Source organism: Oryzias latipes, chromosome 1 (assembly GCF_002234675.1).
Source record: "Oryzias latipes chromosome 1, ASM223467v1".
NCBI classification, from domain to species: Eukaryota; Metazoa; Chordata; class Actinopteri; order Beloniformes; family Adrianichthyidae; genus Oryzias; species Oryzias latipes.
In genome coordinates, this window is record NC_019859.2 from 26,036,496 (window position 1) to 26,063,663 (window position 27,168).

The 27,168-nt window shown below is 40.4% G+C and overlaps 1 protein-coding gene across 2 annotated transcripts in view; it reads left to right on the top strand.

The window, feature by feature from the left end:
• Positions 1–7,544: 7,544 nt before the first annotated feature.
• The window catches only part of LOC101155162 (arf-GAP with dual PH domain-containing protein 1), a 40,637-nt gene continuing 21,013 nt past the window's right edge, over positions 7,545–27,168 (top strand). The window contains exons 1-2 of one of the 2 annotated variants that reach the window (XM_004084756.4): positions 7,545–7,724; positions 7,814–7,915. In XM_004084756.4, coding sequence (XP_004084804.1) covers positions 7,828–7,915 — 88 coding nt within the window. In that variant the 5' untranslated portion in view covers positions 7,545–7,724; positions 7,814–7,827. The other variant, XM_023959067.1, reaches the window with a different exon arrangement.

Genomic DNA, 27,168 nt, shown 5'->3' on the forward strand with positions numbered 1-27,168 from the left:
CTTCTCAGATGACTGACACCTACTGGTCTGGGTCCCCGCTTTATTGGTTTACTTCTGGTGGAGTGTACTGATAAAACTAATCACTCCAGTCCTCTGTGTGTTGTTTTTCATTTTTCTTTTCGTCACCTGTGTGGTTCCCTGTATCAGATCAATGATTGACAAGATGCTGTCAGGCCGACTTTATCAACAATATGCCTACGATACACCTGGTTCACATCCGCTCGTGGTTGACACTGGTCTTTGAAGGGTTATTTTCTTTTGTTGTATTTCTTTTATTGGATTTGATTTTTTTTTTCTTTATTTCCTACTTTGTTTATTGTTCTATGTAACTTTAATTGACGAAATTGTGCCGAGGTTCGGACTGGTGATGCATGCGTATCCTTAGGGATGGCCACCGAGGGGCGCTGGGCGGTTGCAAGACTTTTGTCCTCTCTGACTGCTCAATGAATGTTTCACACAGATGGTATAAGTTTTGCCCTGGAGGTTTTTGCTAGCACACACATGCATCACCTACCGCCTCTGTTATGTTCATTTATTCACGTTTATTTTATGTATTCTTGTGTATTTACACATACCTATACACTTTTGTTTTCGATGCAGAGCCAATATGCTGCCTATGCTTTTCCATATATAATTTTGATTTGACAAACAGGGGGGTATGTGAACAATAGTTAGAAACTGCCTTTAACTTTTATTATACTAATGGTTTAAACTTAATTCACTAAGCATGTATTGTCATCTCAAAATTGTATTACATTTGAAGACAGCACAGCCAAGCTATTGTTCTCACAGTTTATTCTCATACTCCCTTTTTTCTGTTCATGTGTGAACTGCTGAGAAGGCCTCAGAGTTGTCTTCACTTTAGCCTTGGAGCTTCTCTCCAGCAGCAACTTGTGGGCGTGATTTTTACACAAGGTCCATCGGACAATCTTCTGAATATGCAAATGCAAGGTTTATATACCAAGTCCATCTCTGAGGCTTCGGACTTTTGAATGCACCATGTTCATCTGTCTGTCCCCTTCGTGTTTGTACGAAGTAAAACATCCACAAAAGATAAGTAACTGTCTCTGAGACATTATTCATTCATTTCTGTGTGCAGGAAACTGAAGGGAACGAACCAACCTAATTTCATTATCTTACAGTCCTGTTTAGAATCGCCAGTTTCCTCACAAAAAGTCAAAATAGTAAGAATTTAATTAAAAGAGCCTTGTCTCACCTTTTTGGTGTTTTTGAGCACAAAAGTCAAACTGAGACACATTTTCTCATTTTTTAGAAACAATGTGTTTTCCACTGTCAGAGTAAGTTGAAAAGTTGAAATAGTAAGAATATTAGCAATAGTGCCTTTTTTCACCTTTTTGTTCTTTTTGAGCACAAAACTCATTGAAGACACATTTTTTTCATTTTTGATTAGAAACGTGTTTTCCGCTGTCAGATAAAAAGTCAAAATGGTAAGAATTTGAGCATAATTCCATTTTTTTCACCTTTTTTGTGTTTTGGAGCACGAAAGGAACTTGAAGATACATTTTCTCATTTTGAGCGAAAAAGTGTTTTCCACTGTCAGAGTAAGTGGAAAAGTCAAAATAGTAAGAACTTGAGCAAAATTGTCTTGTTTTCAACTTTTTGGTGTTTTTGAGCACAAAAGTCATTTGAAGACACCTTTTCTCATTTTTGAGCAAAAAAGTGTTTTCCACTGTCAGAGTAAGTTGACAAGTCAAAATGGTAAGAATTTAATTAAAATAGCCTTTTTTTCACCTTTTTGGTGCTTTTGAGCACTTGAAGACACATTTTCTCATATTTGAGCAACAAAGTGTTTTCCATTGTCAGAGTAAGTTGAAAAGTGACAATACCGTAAAAGTCAAAATACCTTAAATCCTGGACCTTTTTTGAGCTCCATTTTGGATGGACTACAGCTAACACCACAGGCTATCACTACATCGCTACATCGCTACCGCATGTTTAGTCTCATAGTGGCGACATATATTGTACTCTTTCACTGCAGCCACAGATTGCTGGCAAATAAGACAAACAGCCTTAGAAGAGATTCCTGCAAAAAAATAATCCTCCTCCCACTTTTGTTTAAAATGCCGGTAGGGAGAGCAGTGAGGACATAAAAGTAGACACCCTGTGCAGGGGGTTGAGAAGGGGTGGCAGCGGTGGGCAGCTAAGGGGCTAACAGCGCCACCTGGAGAACGAAAGTAAATTACAGCCATAGAGTTTTCACCATCATTGACAATGGATGTGAGGTTAAGGGGTCGCAGCCATGACTCAGCGGGCCAGAAGAAAACCTTTGGCGGGCCAAATTTTGCCCGCGGGCCCCACTTTGGGCACCCCTGCTCTAGACAGTGCACTAAACCTTTTTTCTTCAATGTTTTGTGATCTTCACTGGTGTCCATAGATTACATGAAATCTTTCCACGTTTATTCACCTTTATCATGGTAGGGAGAACACGTCAATGGAAGGGTGGGGTCATCTAAGATAGCACAAGGGTTAATATATGCTTTTCGTCATTTCTGTAATGAGTTTGATGAATATGTGTAAATTCTTTATTGCTTTAACTACAATGCTTGAAGTAAATCAATGAATTGAAATCAAATCAATCAAATTTAAAAATGTATAGGTCTAAATGTAACAATTCTTTCTACAAAGTCTTTTACTGTGATTTGTATGTATAGGCCTCCCTCCACCAAGGACATCTTTTATGATCAGTTTGAGTCTATTTTAAATCACTGTAATTCTTTAAGAGAGATTATTGTTATGGGTGATCTCAACATCAATTGGGACAATATACCAGACAGGAAGAAATTGAAACAGCTTGTTGATAATTCAATTAATAAAGCACATGGAAATGGAAAGATTGTGTGGAAGCACCTAAATAAGCTATTAGAACTTAAGAAAGAGCACAACACCAGAGAGCTACAGCTTCAGATAAATGGTGCATTAATGGACAATTTGAATAGAATTGTCAACATTTTTTATAACTTTTTTATTAGTTCAATTGAATATTTAACAAGACAACTAAAATGTCCTGATATCCCATGTAAATCTGTAGAAAATAGTAAGCAAATATTTCATATTAAGGAAATATCTGCTCCTGATGTTCTAAAAGTAATTTCATCGTCATTGTAAACCTCCTTTGAAAATATTTTTATCACTAATATTGTGCTATTATATTATTATGTTGTAAATGTAATTGTTGAACCTTTTATCCTGCCTTAGAACAATGGATGAAATTAAGCTTCCGTGCTAACTCTGGCATATTTAAGTCAAAGCAGCTGCTGAAACATTGTTTAATATGCACTGTCCTAATTAAAAAAATAAAAATAAAGTCAGGGTAGTAAATTCGAGCCTTCTTGAATCCCCCCCTGGAATACCCCCCAGTAGTCATCCTGTTGTTGATTGTCATCGGCTGTTTGATGGCAGCTATGTCATACTAAACTGAAACTTATGAACACAAAATCAATGACAGGTAAAAAGCCAGGGGGGTATTCCAGAAAGCAGGTTATGCTAGCTCCCACGGTAGGTTTGAGGCTAAGGAATTTGATAACCTCAGCTTTCGGTTCCAGAAATGGAGGTATCTTTCAGGGTAGGTCAAGTTGCCATGGCAACTCATGCTCTGAACATAACCTGGTCCTGAGCAGGGGCCTGTTGCACAAAAGTAGGATAAGGGATTAAGCCAGGATATCTTGGTGATCCTGGCTCAATTGATCCCCAATCCGGTTGCACTAAAGCTGGATAGGGGGCAGGAGGATATGTTATGGTATAAGTTACCATGGAGATTTATTCTGTGGAGCTAGCCTGCTCCAGACCAGGCTAAATTCCAGGATCTATTTAATCCCATCCCTAATGTCAGTCAGCAGTCGCCACAAATGGAAACCAATAGTTATTTCATTGCTCACTATACATTGTTATCACATATAACTAGACCCGCTGTCATTATTTAAACGTTCGTGATCATTAATTTCAATCATTTTGGATAAATAATGAGTTTTAGATGATGTTGCTATCATTAGATAATTTACAGTTTCCCATACTAAGGCTATATATAAAATGATAGAATATTAGGGCCACAGAGGGAAAAAAAGACAAGTCATAATATTGTAACCAGTTGTTTTAAAGGAGGAGAGTTGTTAAAATGACAGATGTGGGGCATTTCGTGAAATTGTCCTTCAGTATGGTTTCATAAACGAAGACATGCTGATGTGCCAGAATATGAAGTATCACATTTTCATAACTATCAAAACTGTAAAAAGAATATGTTGCTTTTTTGCAGAAAGAACCAGCCTCATAAATTTATGACTTTATCCTTTTTGCCTTAGTGGGCCCTAGTACTCTGTCATATAAAATAATACACATTCCATTAAAATATAAAAACACAATGTGTAACATTATGTTACTTTATTGAATAAGGACAAAACAAAGCAGGTAAACTACACTCAAAAAAAGGTTCACTTTGAATGAACATAAAAAAATTATGGAAATGATTTCCACATGATTAGATAGGGTTACTTGAACAAAAATGAATCATATTGGTCCTCCTTAATGTACTTAGGTTCAAACTAATAAATTTAAGTTGATTCAATCTAAATACTGCAGTTGGACCCAAGTTTAAATTAATATTGTTGCTCACTCTCAAAGGACAAAAGTTGATCCAACTAAATTGAATCACTTCAATTGGTCACACCTCATTAAATTAAGTTTATTCAACTTAAATTTTTATGACTACCTAACACAATTTATGTTGATATAACTTAATTTATTGCTTTAATTTTATTTATACATCTGACATTGATAATGTTTTCCAATGGGTCTTTTAATTTTCACATCAAAGACATTAAATACGCAGTAATGTCCCACATCACAAGACAGGAGCTCAAATAACGCGAATTCTGTTTTAAGTTACATGAACAGTTTACCGCACAAGGGGTTTGGTCATCATCCTCTCCCACACTCTAACTCATGGTGCAGAAAAGGAATAAACATATCAGTTTAAATCACTTGTTAAAACAGAGTAAAACAGCTAGACAATAAAACCCATGGACAAAAACTCACACTTAGACCCCAATCTGCCCAGATAGACAAAGAAAATGGAATCCCACAATTCCTTGCGATTACTAATGTATCCAATTTAACGGTATCATATTGGATCAACATGATTGAAATTAGTAACTTTTAAATGGATTATTTTTATGTACGATCGACATGATTCATTCACGTAAGATTTACAAACATAACATTTTCTGGTTGAAATGACAACTTACATTTTCATAAAATTAATTGGCTGGTAATTTAATTTAAAATAATCTTGAGTGTGTTTTATCACTGTGGTGGTGTTGCCTTTCTTCTTAATTATATCTTTTACCTCCTCGTATGCCTCCATGAGGATTTGTGCTTCCGACGGGGAAAGGTACGCAGCTCTAGTTGCCATGGTAAATCAGTTTATCTGTGATCTTCGGCGGGGTCTGTTTGAGTGAGCCTTGAGCGCGCACCTATCCAGGATTGGTTACACCTGGCTTGATGAATCCGTTTCTGCTCATCCTGGCTTGGTCTTTGTGCAACCGATTAAGCCTGGACGCACATGTTTTGGATTCATTGAGATCAGCTCAGTCATTTATCCCGGATGTCTTAATTCTACTTTTGTGCAACAGGCCCCTGGTTTAGTTGAAGGTTAGTTTGTTTACAGAGAGGTGAAGCAGCATGCCGTGTCCATTTGAAGATGATTCAGTGGAGGAAGAAGCTCAGATAATACTTTTTCCACCGTGAGAGGGTGATAAGACCACATATGGATGTTGGAAAAATAAACTTTTTTACTTCGATCTAACTTAATTATTTGCTTCAGTTAAGATAATTAAAAATCTTTTTTTTTAATTCAGTTTAAAAATAACACATAGTTTTCAGACAGTTATTTTGCTTTCATTCAAATTAATTCAATTAAGTAGGTGTAACTTTGGTGCTGCTGATAGATCGGAACCGCAAGGGATTGTGGGATACCATTCCCTGTGCCTGTCTGGACGGATTTGGGTTTAAGTGTGGGTTTTTGACCAAATGTGTTTAGTTGTTTAGCTGTTTTACCGTGTTTTTCCGAGTTATTTTGTCCTACTTTGTTCTTCTTCCTCCCTTCAGCTCTCTGTCCCTCCGGCCTGTATGGTCACCATGGGGAGCCGTGCCTTCAGTCGCTCTGCTCCCCAACTCTGGAACTCTCTCCCCCCAGACTTCCGTAACACTGACTCCTTTCTGATCTTTAAATCCAGACTAAAAACCTATCTGTTTAAGCTTGCATTTCCGGAACACAATTTCTCATTCTCTGTCAGCTGATTTTACAAATGAATCCAATTTATTTATTGTTTTTAACATGTTGTGATTTTATTGTGTTTTACCTCTAACTTTGTACAGTGACCTTGGGTGTTTTGAAAGGCGCTTTTAAATAAAATGTATTATTATTATTATTATTTTTACTTTGCTCAAGTCTCTGCACCATGAGGGAGAGGGAGGGAGAGGATGATGAGTTCATATAGCACCCCTAAAGTCAGACTGTATAATGACAATGTTGGAAAATTCCTAAATGGATGAACATACTAAGCACATACTGTTTTGTTCTTTTTATTGTTATAAAAATGAGGATCTGCCGGCTCAAACTTAGACATATGAGAGTTCAAGAATTATAATTCATTATGATGGGAAAAAAATTACTTGAATTGGAGTAATATGACATTTAGTTAAATAAATATGTAAATTTGCGTTGTATAAACAACTATTGAGTTTTATAGACGTAAGAAATTAGGTTGAATAAATTTAACTCAATTACTTGTTACCAATAGAAGTAATTCATTTAAGTTGACAAAATTGGATAAGTTATATATATATATATATATATGCGTCACATGAAAATGGAAATAAGATCAGAAACTCGTGCGTTTACTTTGTCTGTTCTTCTACTACAAGCAGAAACTCTTCCTTTTGCAGATGCAGCCGTATCACTTTTTTGATGGACGTATAATCTTCATACGCCGTCATTAATCTCAGACTCCGTCTCACTGACGTATAGCGCTTTCTTTTTTTCTCCACGCGTTTCCATGGTGACTCCGGAAATCGGCGATCTATTGAGTATGTCTTTATGTACTTGACATGCAGGTGCATTAACCCAGGGTTACCAAGTCGAGCGTAATTACGCCAACTCAAATCCGGTCTTTTGGAACCGACATACCCCGAGTAAGCAAGTTCAGGCGGATTTCAGCCATAGTTCAGGGTTAAAGTCAGGCTAGATTAAACACACTTCCTGGAATACCTCCCAGATGAGACACAACGTATGCAAAAACATTTGCGTTGCAATTGCAAAAATATTTTTTGAAAGCAAAAAAAATAAAATGAAAACAAAATAAAAAATGTTGAGAGCAAAAAAAAAATTGAAAGAAAAAAATGAAAACAGAGAAAAAGTATTTGAAAGCAAATATTTAATATTTTCATTTTCAACTTAGAAAGTTTTGTTTGCAATGTGGTGCCATAAATATCCTCCACGCTTCACTTCCTTGTCTTTGGCGCATGCTCACTTGGCAGACAGACATGGTTTGAATAACTTCGTCAAGAATTTTAAAGGAATGTCTGTGTTGATATATTTTTTTTCTCTCCAAGGAAGAAGAAAGCACGATCTTCGGTCTTCCTCACTAGAATTGCACAACTTGTGGAGTTGGCGACCAAACTTACCTGTCCGGACTTGTCAGCACTTTTAGGTGTGTGTGTGTGGGGGTGGAGGCCATTAGACACACCTGGATCGGGTGTTTATCAATTTTTGTAACCTCTACGAGTGGATGATTTACAGATCTGCACGCTAAAATGTCGGGAAGTGAAAGAAAAATCCGGGCTTTAAGAGAGATCCTCCAGAAACCTGGAAACAACACCTGTGCAGACTGTGGCGCACCAGGTAAGACAAAAACAACAACCGTGGCATTAAAAGTTTCATGATGAGACGTAGTAATTAATCTCGTCATACAACTTTGATGAAAGCGTTGCTTTTTTCCTCCTCGTCTTCCATTTTCACCAGCCTTAACTTGGTACGATACTTTTCGCCCCCCAAAAAAAGACCTTAATAACAACTTGTTTTGAGTAACATTAAAACTTAGGAACTTTAAGTAACACCGGGAAGAAATACCTTCGCTGGAAGGGCTTTGGCATGGAGTACCCGAGAAAAGAGCTGAACGTGTCTTGACCTGCCATGAACGGCGGGTGCACCCTCACCAGTCCTAGCGAAATCAGTTTAAAGCCCCATTTTGGCCTCTTTGACCTGTTTAAAACAATTAATTATATCCCCAGTATGAGAACATTTTTTCAATTCAAAGTTTTTCAATGTTGGTATTTGAGATATGGAAAAAAAAACAAGTTGTTGCTCATCTGTATATGGTAACAGTATAAGCTGTCTTGCAATTATACTTGTAAAATTCCCAATATCTTTTGCTGGTTTGCTACAACTCTTTAAAAAGTGAAATATAATTCAAGACCTACACAGTCTGTCTTTAAATATTCAACAGTACAGGAACTGAAGTCATTAATGGTTTAAAGTTTGCCTGCAGGATATACAAAGTTTTTAGCTTATCACTTTTTTTTTGGTATTGTACACAGCAGAATGATTTTGGTCCAGCCTTTCTAGAATGTAGCTTTGGTTTCATGTTGGATGTTTAATTCCAACATTGGATTTAAATCCAACATGAACCAAAAAGGGATTAATCCCTTTTTGATTTTTTTCCTTTTTCTATTTCTTTTGGTGTGTGTGCTTTTCTAAATGAGTTGTTTTTAAATTGAATCTTTCCCTGTAAATCACCTGCTTATAATAGTCACTACTGGTATCAGCAACCTAAACTCTTACATACAGGAAGAAGGAAAAAATGGCCCTCCTCCAATTACAGTATCTCACTTTAACCTAGAGTTTCTCAACCCTCGTCTTCAGCCAGAGGCGGTTCTGACTAGTTTGACGCCCTGGGCATAAACACTGGACGGAGCCCACCCACCCTGACTGTCACTCCCCTCCCCTTTCCAGCCCCGTCCTCAACAACTCAAAGCCTGCATACACACAAACACAAGAACAAAATACATTATTTATTTTACTTCATTAATCATATAAATAAAACATACTTTTATAGTTGAATGCACAATTAAGATATAGTATGCAAGTTATTTCACACTTAACAGTTTGCTCAGTTTGTGTTTTCTTTTTAAAGGCTGGCTGGCTCTGGTGAAAAAAAATGAAATTGCCACATTTTTCAGTTATTTTTTTTCTTGAGCTGTATACAACCCTGACAAATTATAAATTAAATAATTCCAGTAATTTCCGTTGGCTTCATGAATGAACATCAATGATGGAAACTAAAGAATCTGTTCATGTGCTTCGGTTCCACGTAAAACTGCACAAAACAACACTATTGATTATGTACATTGCATCTGAAACATTGACTAAATATGAAAATGCCAGAAGAGCTTGGATGACATACACCAATAAGCTAATTAACAAGACTAATTAAATGCAAACTTTCATTAGCCATGTGGCAAATGTTTCTCAAAAAATTACTTCTTAAACAGTAATTTGGCGCCTAGCGAACGTTAATCTTAGACCGCCTGCATTCCTTTATCGTTGGAGTGTTTTTGTTCCCAGGGCTCCAGACTAACTTTTTTCACTAGGAGCATAGTGGCCCCCAACTGAAAATTTTAGGGGCACAACCAGAAAATTTAGGGGCGCATACCGTAAATCAACATGCTAACCAAATCTACTAATTTCCACTGTATTACTAATAAATAGTTTAATAATAGATACAAAAATTACAATGTGCCATTTCAAATTCAGTGTCACATTTTAATCTGCACTTTTGAAGATGTAACAACAAGGTAAACTGACAAAAGCATCGCTGTCATGACAGTACAAATAAGTAAAGAAAACGGATGGAAATGTATGTTGGTGACACCAAAAGAGTGTTTGAGATCACCCAGGTGGACTCAACGCTGCACAGATCACCTGGTGTGTGAGGTATATTTTTGTTTTTGCTCCAACATCACCTGTCAATCAAAACAAAAATATCAGAGAAAGGGGTGGGAGCAAGGCCCCAACCTGAGCGAACACAGCTGGAAATTTAGTACTGCACTGACTGAAAGCTGCCCTGATGACTACAAAACAATGCATTATGGGACATGTGTCCTGATGGTTTTTGTAGTTAAGTGATCAATCAAAATAATTTAAAATACCAATTGATTAAAAAAAGGCTACATACATTACAAAACATTCAAATAAGCATAAAATATATAATAACACAGATCATACTGAGGGGGAGAGGAATATTAAAACTAAATTGAATGGTAAGGACAACTCCAATTTCCTGTTGTCCTTCATTCGCCTTCGCCCCCCGCCTGGTCTCCCCAACGATCCAGGATGCTGGATCATCTTAAACACGTCTATCGTTGCATTTTCCCCAACGTGTTTTCAGTGTATCTTGTCACTCGCACATATTTAAAGTTCAAGCCTCGTTAGCTGTCATGCATGTAGGTGTGGGACATTTAATCTCCTCGGCTGACCCGACTCCCGCGGGAGCGGTGAGCTGCCCTAACAGCCGTGCATAAACCGTTTGATGTGCCGCCGTAACCGTAACCAAAACCTAAACCTTCCTCCGGTTCTGTGCGACCCAGAGAAAAGTTGAGCACGGACTGCATGTATGTAGAAAATTACGAGCGAAAAAATACGTTCTAAAGGAAAGTAAGGAATGTGGTCCGGGGAGGGGGCTGTCAGGTGTCCTGCTTTCAAACCCTGTCATTGTTATGCCCCCCAAGAGTCATATACCCCACTGTGATTGGTTGGTCAGCTCCACGCACGACAATGAAAAAGTGTCTCACATACAAACTGGCGAGCCGCATTAAAATTGAACGCTCATATTAAGGCAGGGGCCGCAAAATATCATCTTGGGGGCCGCGAGTTTGAGACCCCTGCTGTAGAATCTGGCCCTGGTACACCAGACGCAGGTCGGAAGAATGAATCAATAGTTCGCTTACCCGTAGCTCAGGCGCACGCACATATCAGGTTGTGATGATATATGTCTCCGTTTCCTTCCCACAGATGTTTACGCGCGCGCGAATATCTCTAGGCCCCACCCCCTAGGCTTCCCGCGAATGTGTGCTCGCGTTTCATGAGTATGTGCGTGAGTGTGTGTGTCTGCCTGCGTGCGTGTGGGCTCGCGTCTCATTGATTATTTCATTGATCATTGACGTGACCCTTCTACGTTTTATGTATTAAAAATACAAAGGGTGGGGGAGGCAAATTTACTGGTAGCACATGTGCGAGTGGATGTAAAATTTACTCGCACACTCTCAAATTTTGGTCGCAAAATGCGACCAATTGGTCGCAGTCTGGAGCCCTGGTTCCTCTTCTCTTCTTTTATTTATAAACTGGGCACCTGATATTTTCTTTGACCTGTTGTCCTTTTTCCCCAACCCTGAATAGACTTTTCTGTCTGTCAGACACCCAGAGTTAGGATGAATGAGAGGATGGAAACAAATTCACTTTGATGCAGACTCCTATTGTTTTTTGTTTTTTTTTTACTTTTTCAAAAAATCCAGAAAACCCAATAAAGTATAATAATGATTTTATGAATAAAAACTTTTTTTTTATTAGGAAGCAGCAGTTGGTTTGTTGTGGGGTCTGGACTCATAAGCGGTGAGTCAAAGCCCCTCCCCCGCCTTTCTACCTGCTTTTCCTCTCTACCTGTTCACATCCTCTGCAGTTGCAAGTTTGTTTCCCCCTGCACACATGGACTCCTCTAGCATATTCTACACAGACAGTACAAAATACTGTCAATACTTTACTGTTGTTAAGCAGCAACTTGACACAATAGTAGGGGCGCCCTGGCCCACATTTCATTAGCATTATGTGAAAATGAGCAGTTTTAGTCTAGAAAAACTGCACGAGGGTGGTAATTATTTCTTTATTTTTTTGGTGTGTGCTCCCCCTGCAAGATTGAGCACTGCACAACCACCCACATTGCCCATAGGAAAAACCGCCACTGTCCTCGGGGAACACTGTCCTATATTTTATTTCAATCTAGTCCTGTTCAAACACACCTGGCTTTGATGACTGTCATTGGCAGGCTTCTGCAGTATGGAAGCATTTGTGTAGCATAATTAAAAATAAAAGTCAATACCAGAAAATGCATTTTCATTTTCACAATTAAGCTGCATTTGTTGACTCAAAATTAAAAAGAAAAAGCAATCCGCCAAATCACTTTTTCTTCTCTTCTACAACACCGCTTATTCTGTCACTTAATTAAAATGATAAAGAAAATAGTATTTGACATTTCCTTTTCAAAAAAGTTCTCTAGTAAATGTGTAGCAAAATTCAATTAGAATTAAAGCCGCAAGCGGCGTTGTATGGCCCGCAGACGCAAACCGCCTTCTACGCCCAACTCTACGCACCACCGCCGCCTTCACCGCCCTCACCGCCCACAAATTAAAAGCTAGTCAAGGCTGATTTTGCTAATTATGCTTACTATGCTAATTTGGCTAAAAGTGCTAGCATAGCGATCATCATCATCAACTAACTCAGAAAAACACATTACCTAAAATGCTAATTATGCTAACTATGCTAATGTGGCTAAAATTGCTAGCATAGCGATCAGCATCATCAACTGACTCAGAAAAACACATTACCTAAAATGCTAATTATGCTAACTATGCTAGCTATGCTAATGTGGCTAAAAGTGCTAGCATAGCGATCAGCATCATCAACTGACACAGAAAAAACACATTACCTAAAATGCTAATTGTGCTAACTATGTTAGCTATGCTAATGTGGCTAAAAGTGCTAGCATAGCGTGCAGCATCATCAACTGACTCAGAAAAACACATTCCTCCATTGGTGAGAGCTATACGTCATAAGTTAGTAAAAAAAAACACTTTTTTCAAAATGGCGGCTTTTCTGTTGATTTTATCTCCATAGAAACCATATTATGTTTTGGTCCCCTCGGGGGGACGAACAGATCGACGTCAGTTTCAGACAAATCGGTAAAAGTAAACTTTTTGTCGTCCTTAGCAACAGTGGTTTTATTCTAACCACGCCCACATTCCTTATATGTCCATATCCAGTGTTTTTCAATGTATGCAGTTTCAGGCATTATTGCATGCATTCAAATTTCACAGTAGTCCTGTGAAAAACATAGGACTTATTTCAGTGCGCCACGCGCACGCCCTTTAAAATCTACAACTTCCTATTCCAACATTTTTTCCACAGTAGCTTGCCACTGATTCCCAAAAAGTTTTGAGATGATTTCGAGATAAGTTTACGATTGAATCCAGCGGTACAGGTGTTTTTTATAGAAAATTCAAGATGGCGGCCTTTTCCTGAGGTCAAAGGTCGACGAAACTCCAGAGGTAGTTGTGGACTCGCTCTAGCAACATGTGAGTGAAATTTCGTGAAAATCCCTGGAAAAAAAGTTCATTTTTTCATATTGTATTGTATTTTGGCACAAAATGGCCGCCAAACCGTAGGTCGTGTCACCATCCCGTAATGATTTCAAAACTTCCTTTGGATATCGCGAACAAGGGTAGATTGGTTTCGTTTGGCGATTCTCAAAAAAAAAGTTCAGAATTTTTCCGTTTTTGCTGAGTCGGCACATTTTTTGGCGACGGTTTTTTGCTTACCACGCCCACATTCCTTTATCGATCTTGTCGTGCGTGACATCGTCTGTTCAGCGCGGGCCAGGGAATTGCATATTTCCTCTTCACGACATTCCGATGAAAAATGTGCGAGCTAGCTAAGATGGCAACGGTTGCGAGCTCGCCACGCGCACGCCGTTCAAATTCTACAACTTCTAATTCCAACATTTTGTCCAGAGTAGCTGGCCGTTGATGCCCGAAAAGTTACGAGACGATTGATGAAAATTTCAACGACGAGTTTTCGTTTGTATCTGGTGCTAAAGGTGCTTTTTTGAGAAAATTACAGATGGCGGCCTTTTCCCAAGGTCACAGGTCAACGACACTTCTGTGGTGTTTGTAGGCTGGAGCTGGCAGCAAGTGTGTGCAATTGCGTGAAAATCGCTCAAACAAAAGTGTCGTTTCCCCATATCGTGAGAAAACACGAAAATCGCCAATTCTCAGAGTTCGCCACAAAATGGCCGCCAAGCCGTAGGTCGTGTGGCCACGCCGTAATGATTTCAAAACTTCTTTGGGATATCCCCGACACGTGTGTTTTGGTTTCGCGACTGTATTTTGAGGTACATTTTGTTGGGCCCCATACGCGATTTTCGGCCCATTCATTTTTTTGACGGGATCGCTGGCCGTGATGTCATCGTCTTCGGGGGGGTGACGTTGACTTTGTGGAAAATTCATTTGCAATTTATCCCAGGTGTGTGCACGTTTTGGTGACTTTTCGAGCATGCGGCGGGGGTCACATTCTCGCTGAAAGGCGACGAAGTCGTCGTTCCAACTGCGAAAACAATATGGTCCTTGCAGTCAGTGACTGCTGCTGCGGGCCATAAATATCTAATTTGATCATTAAAATGGATTAACAGAAATGCTTTTTCATTTTCACAATGTAACTGCATGAAATAACTCAAAAATAAATTGCAAATCAATCCTTCAAAATGCTTTTTCATTTTCTACTTAATAACCAATTATCCTGCGTCACACTTAAAACAAAAATGCAAAGAGGGGATTGCATTTGCGTTTTCACATCAATTCTGCGAAAGGTGTCGCATAACTCAATCCCACTCAGCATTTCCAGGGGGAAGGTAGTGTGATGACGTCAGTGCGTGTTGGTCCAACCAGCATACGGCAAAAGTTTAAGCTGACGTGCTAAAAACATTAGCCGTGGAGTAACTTCAAACTCCAAAATGCCACAATGAGCATCTTGTAAGTAAATATATGAGGGAATAACATCAGCCTATTATTGTCTGGACACTACTAGAAACACAAATTAATAAAATGGTTTACATTATCTCGAGTCTGCATTGCAGCACTTCACCTTCGGCGATGCGGAGTTGCGGAAAGCGGGGATTCGTGAGCGCGCTAGGCCAAGGCAGCTGCCAGTCCAAAGACAAAGGTAGTCCGGGGGAAGCTTTGACGAACTGCTGTGCATCCAAAGGAGGGCCGCAGAAGGTGGAAATGCTGCTACGTAGTCCTGAGAAGCTGTGTACAATCATCAGGAGTGCACAGCCGTCACAAAGCCCTCTCCCCTGCCGATAACACAATGCTACAAGCCTGGGCACACTGCTCCTATACATGTCTGTGTCTCTTAACAGCTGGACACACAGAGAAAGCACTGACGTCATCGCCCCACTTCCCCCCTGGAAATGCTGAGTGGGATTGAGTTATGCGACACCTTTCGCAGGATGGATGTGAAAACACAAATTATCAAATCCTCTTTGCATTTTCATTTTATTTATGACACAGAATAGGCGTTTTTTACGTAGAAAACGAAAAAGCATTTTGAAGGATTTTTCTAATTGCAACACATTTAGAAAATGACACGTAATTAAGTGTCAAATACCATAATCTTTATTAATTTTAATTAAGTGACAGAACAAGCGGCGTTGAAAAAAAGAACGGTTTGGCGGATATCTTTTTCCTTCTAACCTTGAGTCAATAAATGCAGCTTCATTTTGAAAATGAAAAAGCATTTCTGTTAATCAATTTTAATGGTCAAATTATATATTTCTAACTGAATTTTGCTACACATTTATTAAACAACTTTTCGAAAATAAAATTTAATTTTTTTTTTTACTCATTTTAATTAAGTGACAAAATGAGCGGTGTTGAAGAAGAAGAAGAAAAAGAAAAAGCGGTTTCAGTCAACAAATGCAGCTTTATTTTCAAAATGAAAAAGCATTTCTGGTATTGCCTTTTCTTTAACTTATGCTACACAAATACTTCCATACTGCAGAGCCTGATGATAAGCAGAATCAGGTGTTTATAAGCAGGGCAACATGGAAAACATGCAGGACTGTGTGTTCCGAGGACCATGATTGGGAAACACAGTAACAAGTTCTTTTCATTGACAGTGCAGGACCATTGCCAGAAAGGTATGATTGGCATTTTCAAATCAAACAAAAGCAATTTTTAATAAACGGTGAGTTAAGATGAATTTCACAAGTATGCATCAGGTTAACTAGAAGCAGTGTGGCATTGCCACTGTGAAGTCTTCGTCTATTCCCTCAACACTCTCAGAAATAAAAGTACAAAACTGTACCTTTAAGGAACAAAAGCTTGTAACTGGGGTGGTACCCTCAAAGGTACATTATTGTACCTTGAGTCAGAGGAGCAAATTTGTACCTTACTTGTTTGTACCTTCTAAGGGCCAATACTGTACCTTTGAGGATCAATAATGTACCTTAGACAAAGGTACAATAAAGTACCTCTGGAAAAAGGTACAATTTTGTCCCATTAAGGTACCGCCCCAGTGACAAAGCCATTTTGTAGCTTTAGGTGGCAAAAAAGTTCATTTTTATTCCTTAAGGAGTGAAAGAAAATAAAGACAAACAACTAACTGAATTTTAGACATTTATTTTAGTCCTTAAATGGAAAACAGTTTAATTCACAGATTCAATAATAATTCATCTCACAACCATACAATGTAACATCCCAAAATAAAATGCCACAATATTTAGGATGTCATGTCTGATATAAATAAACATTAAAAATTATTAGTTTTTAAGAAGCATTTCACTGACCAACTGACAACTTACTGCCACTCCAAAAACAAAATGAACAGCGATATCAGATACAGGGAATAAATACAATGGAACCATTTATATTTTCCTTCTTTCAATTTCATGAACATCACTAATAAGAACAGCAATCTAGTGCAGAAACACACGAGTTTATTCAAACTCAAAGACCAAGCAAAACACTTTAGCACACCACATCAAAGTGAAGAGAGTCACTTAACGAATAAACTTCATGACACTTGATGTGTTCTGGATTAAAAAACACAAGCTTTGAGCTCATCCACAATGCTCTACAACCCTCCCAACACATCTTAACATAAATGCCGCATACTAACAAACAGTTTATCATCGAAACAGTATGTATCCAAAGCATGAAAATCCATCACCTCAAAAGGGTCAAGGACAGTCCAGTCCTGTTCATATTTCACCAAGTAGGCGTAATAGTGATGACAGAAAGAAATAGGAATTAATATTTTTCCACATAACGCCCAATCTGTGTGTATGTTTAGAACATATTTGACCTGAAAAACAAAGGTATTTTTTCACAGTGCAAATGACCCACCACAAAGACATCTCCCACACAGTATTTAACACTGTAAATCACAACCTCTGTTACTCGGTTGAGTGTAATGTCCTGAAAATTAACATGTTTGTAATGCTCACTAACAGTTATGGAATGCCTAAGAGCTGAAGGAAGAGACTGTAACAGTGTGTTAACACTGCGTCCCATAACCCCCTCATACTCCCCAAACATATTAGTTGAGAAAAATTCCCAACATTGTCTAAACTGATGGCAGCTGCTTAAAGTTGATGTAACATTGATAAAGTTCCTTGAGGAACTAGCTACCTGTTTGAAATACTGATGTTTCCCTTCAAGCTGCTGATTAACTGATTAACTGGATTAACTTCATCAATGTGAAGGCTCTTCGAGAGCATTTAGGACAGCTGAATTGTGTAGGCATTGCGATTGTTGATCAAGCTAAAATGTTGATTACTCTTGTCAAAATAACAGGTAGAGGCTTATCATTAACCTCAGACATTTTTAGAACATACCGCTGAATGAAAATCAGGGTGTTCTTCAGGCGAGATGGATATACAATGTTGTAGATGAAGTAAGCACAAAAAGCAGCAATAACACTTTCCTCCAAACCGAGCGCCCTGCAGACTGACTGCCCATCCAGTTTGACCACTGCAGGGACCCTTTGAGTCAGCACACTTCTCCAGTCAGTGACAGCTTTGAGTTGTACAGTAGGATATGGCGATGGTGGCTGTTCCTGCAAGAGATTCAAGTCAAGTCAAGTCACATTTATTTATATAGCGCCTTTCACAATGCAAATTGTGTCAAAGGAGCTTTACAGTCACAATTCGTGAAAATTGTAATAAGTAAGTTCAATATTGATTAATTATTGATTTTTAACAATCAAAACAACTAGGGGTGGGACAGCAAAAAAATGAAATATGGCGATGCAAAATATGATTATCAGACCAAAATGGTAGCGTCAGAGAAGTAGCAACGCGACACACGCACTCGTTCTTGAAGCGATCATAAAGATCATAAAGTAGTTACCTTAAGTCTACCACAAGCATTCATTAAAAAGAAAAACAACACTAACACAACAACAACTCTTCATATATTTGTATATAAACACACATACATACACAAAAAAAAACTGTGGGACTGTCTCTGTGGGAAGTAATGTAAAAAAATAAAAAAATAAAACTATATGCATATTACACACCTCCCCAAGTATGACGAGTATGTCATTTTTCTCCTTGAAAAGAATCGGCAACAGCAGGATTGCCGCTCTGAAATCAATCCATGAAAATTAAGTACAAAAATAAATTCAAAAAAGCAAGTGTATTACGTGAATGTACAGTGTATTTTGGTTAGTTAGATGTTATCTTATAGACAAATAGAAAATAAATTAAGCTTAAATGGCTCCACAACACTAGGGGTGACCACTTACCAGGGACATCTTCGGTGAGGGCAGCCTCTCTTTCCTCCAAAGCCAGATCTGCAAGGGGAAATTTCGTTTGAGTCAAGCTAAGCACTTTGTGAACTAGGACCTTAAAGCCATCTTCGAATCTTCGGCAGATATTCATTTCATCATGAAGCCGGCCCATTTCCTGAAATAGCTGCAACATGGAAACATGTCACAACATTATCATAGGATTTTAAAATAAAAAAAAGACAGCCTTTAGTAATTTACTATGAACTCCCAACACAAATGTAAGGAAATAAATGTAGACACACCCCGCATGGACTGTTTCTTCTTTGACAGTCATCTTTGACAGTCATCCCATTGGCAATCTCTCGCCCTCTCCAAGCAAATGTCCTCATCATCTGTTCCTCCACCGTTCGGGCATCTGGCTGTATCTTCCGGTACTGGTCCTGCAGGACTTTCACATGGCTCGCTACTGAGGTATCATCTTCCTCAATAATATCCACCTTCTACGACACAGAGGGATGACAAACATTTGCTCATTTGACAGTTGCTTTTACCCTTTTTAATGTTTATGAAAAATGAGCCCCTAATAATAATTTATTACATTTTCTAAGCGCTTTATCATAGCTACTTAAAGCACTTTACAGGGGGGACCATTCTATACCATTCTGGGTTAAGGGGCTAACCATTGGGTCACACTGCTTGTGTGTAAAACATGCACACATAGATACAAAGCAAACCAAAGAAGATGCTCTGACCTTTGATGCCTTGGCTCGTTTACTTGTGTTTTCTTCCAGTTGTAAAGGTTTTCTGTGATGACCAAAATTATGTTTCATTTTTCACACCTCTTCATTATCTACCAGTGGCACCCGCTCATATTTGAACTTACGTTTGAGAGACATGTGCCAGGTATGCTATTTAAAATAATATAAAACAGAACAATTAAATAAGCATACAAACCACTTGCAGAAAACTGAAAGCACAAGCATGAAAATACATAGTGAAAAACAATGTGCGCAACAAAATGCAGAAAACAGAGTTACTATCTTGACTGGATCAGTACTCTAGTATAATAAATAAAGGTTGGCAATTAATATTCTGTCAACTCACATAACCATTGCCTTCTTTGTCCTTTAAGAAAGGGTATTTCAAAATCAGGGCCTTAAACACTTTCACATAGTCATCATTGGTCGGAAACCTGTAACAGCGATGCAAAATAAGGTGAGGAATGTAACAGACATAGTATTAATAACTCAAATGCTGTGATCCAGTTGGGTTGCAAAACTTCCATTTTGATCAGGGCCATGGTTTCATACAATGTTCTTATGATTTTGTTGTGATTGGATCTCTCAATTTTGCATGGCGGTTTTTGATCCAACTTTGTCTGAACATCTCTGGGAAATTTAGGAATGATGAAAACTGCTGGGAAGGCTGATGATGGGAGGGCATGACTATGATAAAATAAAACAATAGTCTTAAAATTTTGGCAAATTAACCACACTGTAACAATACAAGTTAAAGTCCTACAGAGTAGATGTTACATCAGTAAAAGTGTGCAAGTATCATCAGGAAAATGTAGTTAAGTATTAAACCGTTGCAGAAAGAGTAAAGGATCCAATCAGTTGTGTTGTGTTTAATGATCTCATCATCTCAGTTGGACTTGAATGTAGAGGAGTAACTAAAGCTGGAACAGATAAATGTAGTGGAGTAACTAAAGCTGGAACAGATGAATGTAATGGAATAAAGTAGAAAGTGGCATGAAAAGAAAAGACTCAAGTAAACTACAAGTACCTCAACATTAGGTCTGAAGTACAGTACTGGAGTAAATGTACTTAGTTACTTTCTACCCCTGCATTAAGACTACACAGACAGTGTAACATTATGCATTAGTGTGTACACACTAATGCATAATGTTACACTACATAAACTACCAGAGAGAGAGGTGAATTCAGATCCAGATAAAAAACTTCTTCAGTAGTAACCTCTTGCGGCTATAGATGGTAATGTTTTCTCTTGGTTCTAAATAAATGCAACTTATAGTCCAGTGCGACATATATGTTTTTTTCCTCATCATGACATATTTTTGGACTGATGCGACTTATCCTCAAGTGCGACTTATAGTCAGAAAAATATGGTACTTAGGCCTAACTTTATAACAATGACATAACATTACTGTTACCGGTACCTTGATTCCGCTGTTGCCGTCTCTGAATGTACTGGGACAGGCTCGAGGGTTAGTGTCACGGTTTCTTTCCACTGCTGAACAAATCAGTTAAATTTGGCTTGCTTCTTAAACGATCCTTCAAAGAGGCATGAAATCATCCTCCCAATCAATCCATAGTCCACTGCTTCTCCGTCAACTTCATTATCTAGACAATAGAGAAAAGAAAAACAGCAATGTTAACCACCACTTTGGTAACAAAATACAACAATTTAAAAAGGCACATTATTTCAGACTGTAACGTTAGTGTAAGTCAATGGGAAAAAATTAGTTTTGAGTTTTGAGTATTTTTCTCCTATACAGAGGTAAGTTATGGGCTTGCCATTTGGTCCGGACTTTGAGAAGCCCTAATATCCATATAAAACACATTGAAAGTTATTAGGCATAACTACCTCATTAGAGACGCTAGAAATGCGTCTCTCTCACTCTCTCTCTCTCACACACACACAGCCCAGAATATTAATATAATGTAACGTTAGGCCTATCTTATTTTTTTTTCAGGACAGCGGGGGAAGTAATGAAAGAAGTTAAAACCATTAATGATAGTAATATGTTTATTTGTAGGGGTGTAAGAAAAAATCGATTCAGCTATATATCGCAATAAGTCATTTGGCAATACTTGTATCGATTCAAAATGCTGCCAGGACGAGATTTATTTAATTATTTCTGAGCGTCCTTCAGCGTCTGACTCTTGTTGTCTACTTCACCCTCCGACCGCTAGTTGGCAGCAGAGAACACGGAGCCTCTTTGAGCAGCTCTACTCTGCACAAGACAACAGGAAGACTGCAGCCAGAGGCAGCTTGTTCTGTTGTTATGAGACATGAACTACTTAGTTTTTACTTGAATGGATACCAAACAGAAACTCTGAGCCATGTTGCTGCCAGTAAGATATAAAATCGTGGATTGCTGTGCTTTTTAGCGGCTCAGATAAATAAGATAGACGATGAAGCACGGCAGCAGCTAATAGGCTAATGCGCTTAGCATCTGCTAACATGCTATCAGCAAAGCGGGCTAAAGTTCTGCAAAACCTCCCAGCAATAGATTCTAGTTTAGCGACCTGATGGCTCAGAGGGATGTGTACAACGCTCTGAAAAAGGCTGATATTGTGGTGATCAGTGTTACTAGTTTACTTCTGTGTGGGAGAAGCGTGGCTGCAAAGGTGCAACAGAGCAGATTGTAAAAAAAAGCCCCTTTTTTGTCACATTAAAGCAACTTTCCTTCGTTCTGTCATGCTGCCTCATCATCCCAGTTTATTGTTTCTGGAAAGAATCAGTGTCCTCCCCACTCTTTATTTTTGAAGCTCCATTCAGGCTCCTGAACTGTTTAAAAGCACTAGAGAAGCTACATTAATGCTGAAAATAAACAGCATTTTATTTCCCCAATAGAAACTTATTGGTTAAGGCTCATTCATTCTTTGTTTTTTCTTACACTGAAAAATGTAGATATTTTTTAAATCAGACAATGTTGACTGTTCCCTTTCTATATATTAACTTACCAAAATAAAAGCACTATGAATTTGCTTTGGTAAACTCAACTTATATATGAGATACAATTGCAGTGCTTAACATTGTGATCATTAAACCGAATATGACCATTTTATTACAGTGGAAGACATTAAAATTCAGGTTGAGCTTTTTCAAAGTCATATTTAAAAAAACAGAAAGAAAACATGTTTCGGTAAAATATCGGGATATGTATCGTATCGCCAGAGTCTGTAACGGGGGAGAAGGGAAGTACCCAGGCGCAGAGAGGAGAGTAGGCAGGAGGATGCAGGGAATGGGGGTTTAATAACAAAAACTACAAAAAAACCAAAACCACTGCTTCAGCAGGCTAGAATACTCGAAATACAGAAACACTCAAAACCAAGGAACAGCACAATTACAAACTATGGACCAGCACAGGAGGAAGGGAATGACAAGACTTAAATACATGCAGGCAAACGAGACACAGGTGGAAACACTCAGGAAGGATGGGGACCAAAGTAAAACTCAAAACTACAACAAACCAGGAAACACTACAAAATAAAACAGGAAGTAACTCAAAACATGCCAGAACAAAAAGGAAACAAACCACAAGGGCAAAGAAACAGAAACCGTGACATAACCCCCCCCTCAAGGAACCGCACCGAGGTTCCTACTAGAGTCCAAGAGGAGGGGGCCCGAAAGGCCAGTACAAGGGCCAACATAGTCTGGTGAGACGGGCCGGGAGGACGGCCGGGAGGCCGCTCAGTTAGACGTGACGGGTCCGGAGGACGGCCATGAGGCCGCTCTGTCCGTCGAGGCGGGTCCGGGGGACGGCCATGAGGCCGCTCTGTCCGTCGAGGCGGGTGTGGAGGGCGGCCGGGAGGCCGCGCCGTCCGGCCTTGATCGTCCGACCAGCAAACGGCTGGCAACTCGGGCCCAGGGTCCGCGGCAGGCGGCTCGGGCTCAGGGTCCGCGGCAGGCGGCTCGGGCCAGGCGTCTGGAGCCGGGGGCTCGGGCCAGGCGTCTGGAGCCGGGGGCTCGGGCCAGGCGTCTGGAGCCGGGGGCCCGGGCTCAGGATGCGGAGCCGGGGGCTCGGGCTCAGGATGCGGAGCCGGGGGCTCGGGCTCAGGATGAGGAGCCGGGGGCTCGGGCTCAGGATGAGGAGCCAGGGGCTCGGGCTCAGGATGCGGAGCCGGGGGCTCGGGCTCAGGATGCGGAGCCGGGAGCTCGGGCCAGGCGTCCTGTGCAGGGGGCTCGGGCCAGGCGTCCGGTGCAGGGGGCTCGGGCCAGACGTCCGGTGCAGGGGGCTCGGGCCAGACGTCCGGTGCAGGGGGCTCGGGCCAGACGTCCGGTGCAGGGGGCTCGGGCCAGACGTCCGGTGCAGGGGGCTCGGGCCAGACGTCCGGTGCAGGGGGCTCGGGCCAGACGTCCGGTGCAGGGGGCTCGGGCCAGACGTCCGGTGCAGGGGGCTCGGGCCAGACGTCCGGTGAAGGGGCCTCGGGCCAGACGTCCGTTGAAGGGGCCTCGGGCCAGACGTCTGGTGCAGGAAAAGGTTGAGGTGGGTCCGGCTCCCTCCGGTCTTCCCTCCCCCTGTCCAGGGCCCGCCTGGGAGCAGGAACGGGTCGTGGCGGGTCCGACACCCCCCTCGGAGCGGGAACCGGTCGTGGTGGGTCCAGCACCCTCCTCGGAGCCGGAACGGGTTGGGGTGCATCAGGCGCCCTCCTGGACGCAGGACCGGGTTGGGGTGCCTCCAGGTCCACCTCCGGAACCACGACGGGACGCCGAGAAGGGCGGTGGCGGCGACGACGACGGTGGCCCCCCCTCATAGCCAGGCGACTGCCGTTAAACGCTGAGGCGGGGAGCTCGAACCAGTCAGTAGAATCGACCCTCTCCTCCTCTCGGCAGTAGGCCTCCCATAACCACATATCCTGGTTGAGAGTGGCCAGGAAGGAGGCCCCCTGGATATCCTCCGGCTCCACCCCGGGAACAGTGGAGGAAGGACGATGAGGGCGTCGGCGGTGACGGTGGCCCCCTCCCGAAGCCAGACGTCCTTGGTCCGACCCAACACTGTGGAACTGGACCCAGTCAGAAGACCCATAGATCCTGGTCCTCTCGTCCTGCTGGCAGTAGGCCTCCAGGAGCCGCATGTCCCTCATCCCCGGGCAGAGGAACTCGTCCGGCTGGTTCTCGTCTGCCTCCTGAAAGAATGCTCCAAAATGAAGCATGTTCCTCTCTGCTGGGTACTGATTTGGCTGGTCCATAATGTAACGGGGGAGAAGGGAAGTACCCAGGCGCAGAGAGGAGAGGAGGCAGGAGGATGCAGGGAATGGGGGTTTAATAACAAAAACTACAAAAAAAACAAAACCACTGCTTCAGCAGGCTAGAATACTCGAAATACAGAAACACTCAAAACCAAGGAACAGCACAATTACAAACTATGGACCAGCACAGGAGGAAGGGAATGACAAGACTTAAATACATGCAGGCAAACGAGACACAGGTGGAAACACTCAGGAAGGATGGGGACCAAAGTAAAACTCAAAACTACAACAAACCAGGAAACACTACAAAATAAAACAGGAAGTAACTCAAAACATGCCAGAACAAAAAGGAAACAAACCACAAGGGCAAAGAAACAGAAACCGTGACAGAGTCTTGCCAATACACACCCCTATTTATTTGTATAACAGCAGCTATATAAAGTTAGTAATGTTAACGTTACTCGAAAGGGAGGTTAGCAACCGTTGGTCGGTTCTGTCAGTTAACCTGATGTTGTAATTTAGCGTTAACGTACATGGTTTTACGAAGATGTTCTAAGACCGTTGGACAACAAAATAAAGACTAAATCATACTTTCAAACCCTCACTGGCTATCGATAGTCACATTCCGCCCAAATGGCTTTGCTTTAGCATTAAAATATTCCAGAACAAGACACTGTTGGGCGGCAAAAAGTTTTTTTTTTATCGTTCTCCTATGACACAGTCCAGCTAGCTCACAAAGTCAGAACAAAATACTTTTCGGCAGCAAAAACGCTTCTCATCCAACTCTGACACAGTATTTTTATGGCTAAGCTATGATGGGGGGTGTGGGGGGGTGGAGAGAAAAAAAAAACATTTTTGCCGCCCATTAGTCTTTTGATCTGAAATATTTTATTAATATTTCACGTTAACGTTAAATTTTCGGCGTCAGAGTTGGATGAGAAGTGTTTTTGCCGCAGAAAAGTTAACGTTAGCTCGATTGTGAACTGTAGCCAAGATAGTACTGCTAACTTACTTATAATATTTATTTATACTATTATTATATAATAATGTTTTAACTAACGTTAACTAGTTAACGTTAATAATAGCAATCCTCAATGTGAGTCTAGCTAGCTCATGTTGACAGAGTTTGAACTTGGCTAGCGCTAACATTAACAGTAAAAGTTAACTTCCAACTTTGAATTAACACCACAAACAAGATTAAAAATTCAAATACTTTACCTTTGAATTTACTTCTCTCATCTTCAGTGACCTCTATCCCAAAATTAAATAACTCCGTGGTTTAATCCTCCATGGATAAATGTCGAGGTGCCATCCTCCCACATTTGATCGACACTGACAGAGACTGACAGTTGGATCACTGTCGATTCACTCATGTATCCCTCCACGCTGCAATATTTATGCTTCCGCCGTGTCAAACTCTGGTTAGCCTGTAGCTAGATCCTTTCAATAGAACACAACTTAAATTGTTAAGAATTATTTGTATGTTTTTTTCTAATATAAATAGGGTAAAGGGTTTGAAAATCAAATTCTTCAATACTGTTTGTGAATGTAAATGATTACATAATTGGATTTTAACGGGATTCAGACACATGCCCACTACTTCCCCCCCCCAAAATGGGATAAAACTATGTAGCCACAAGAGGGCCCTAGTCTGGGTCTCCCTGTCCCCTAGCCTAGATAAAATACAGGATTGTGTCCGGAAGGGTATGTGGCGTTAAAATCTCTGCCAAACCACTTGTGAGCCTCAGTGGAAGCTGATTCACTGTTGGGGGAGCTGACGGGATATGCCGAACAACTTACATGATGTCACCCATTTGGTGGAGTAAAAATCTAGTAAGATTTTAGAATATTTTTGAATCCACTGTGTAATAGGGATGTAACATTTTTTAGTTTAAAACTGAAACCTATACTACACCATTGAATAAAATTATGGGAAAAGCGTATTGTTGCATCCCTAGTGCATACTGTTTGGTTAATTTCTAAAGGCCTATTCCATGCTATTCTTAAGCCTTTTATAGTAAACAATATGCATCTATATAATAATATATTACTTTTGGCACACAAAAGAGCACATTTTTATTAAATATTAGTTATTTTCCTGAGTTCTTTTCCAATCCGGAATTAAACGATTTGATCACCGGCTTTCGCTCCGCGTTGGTTCTGCCCATTTCTTGACGTCAACCTCAAGCTGGCCTCGGCAACGTGTCTGTGTTTCACCCAGGAAAACAAACAACATCCAAGCCCTTGCAAAGATGGATGTGAATATTGTGCATATAAAAGCAAAGCGTTTTTGTCTAACACCGCTAGCTCCACAGAGAAAGTGGGTCTTTGTGTTAGCCTGGGGGCAGTGCTGGCAGTGCAGACTCTTCCTGAAAAGTGGCTGTTCTCACTGGTCTACAACAGCTTGTGAGAACCCACTCGTTTTCTTGGGTGGAGAGGAACTGTTGCACAGGTTTTTAGAGGTATACTCAGAAATGCGTAAACAGAGCAATTAACGGTTTTTATTTTTTTTCGTAAGGAATGAACATTATACTACATTTAAAATCTCAGAAAATTGATTTTGCACGGCACAGGCTCTTTAAGGCAGTGTTTTTC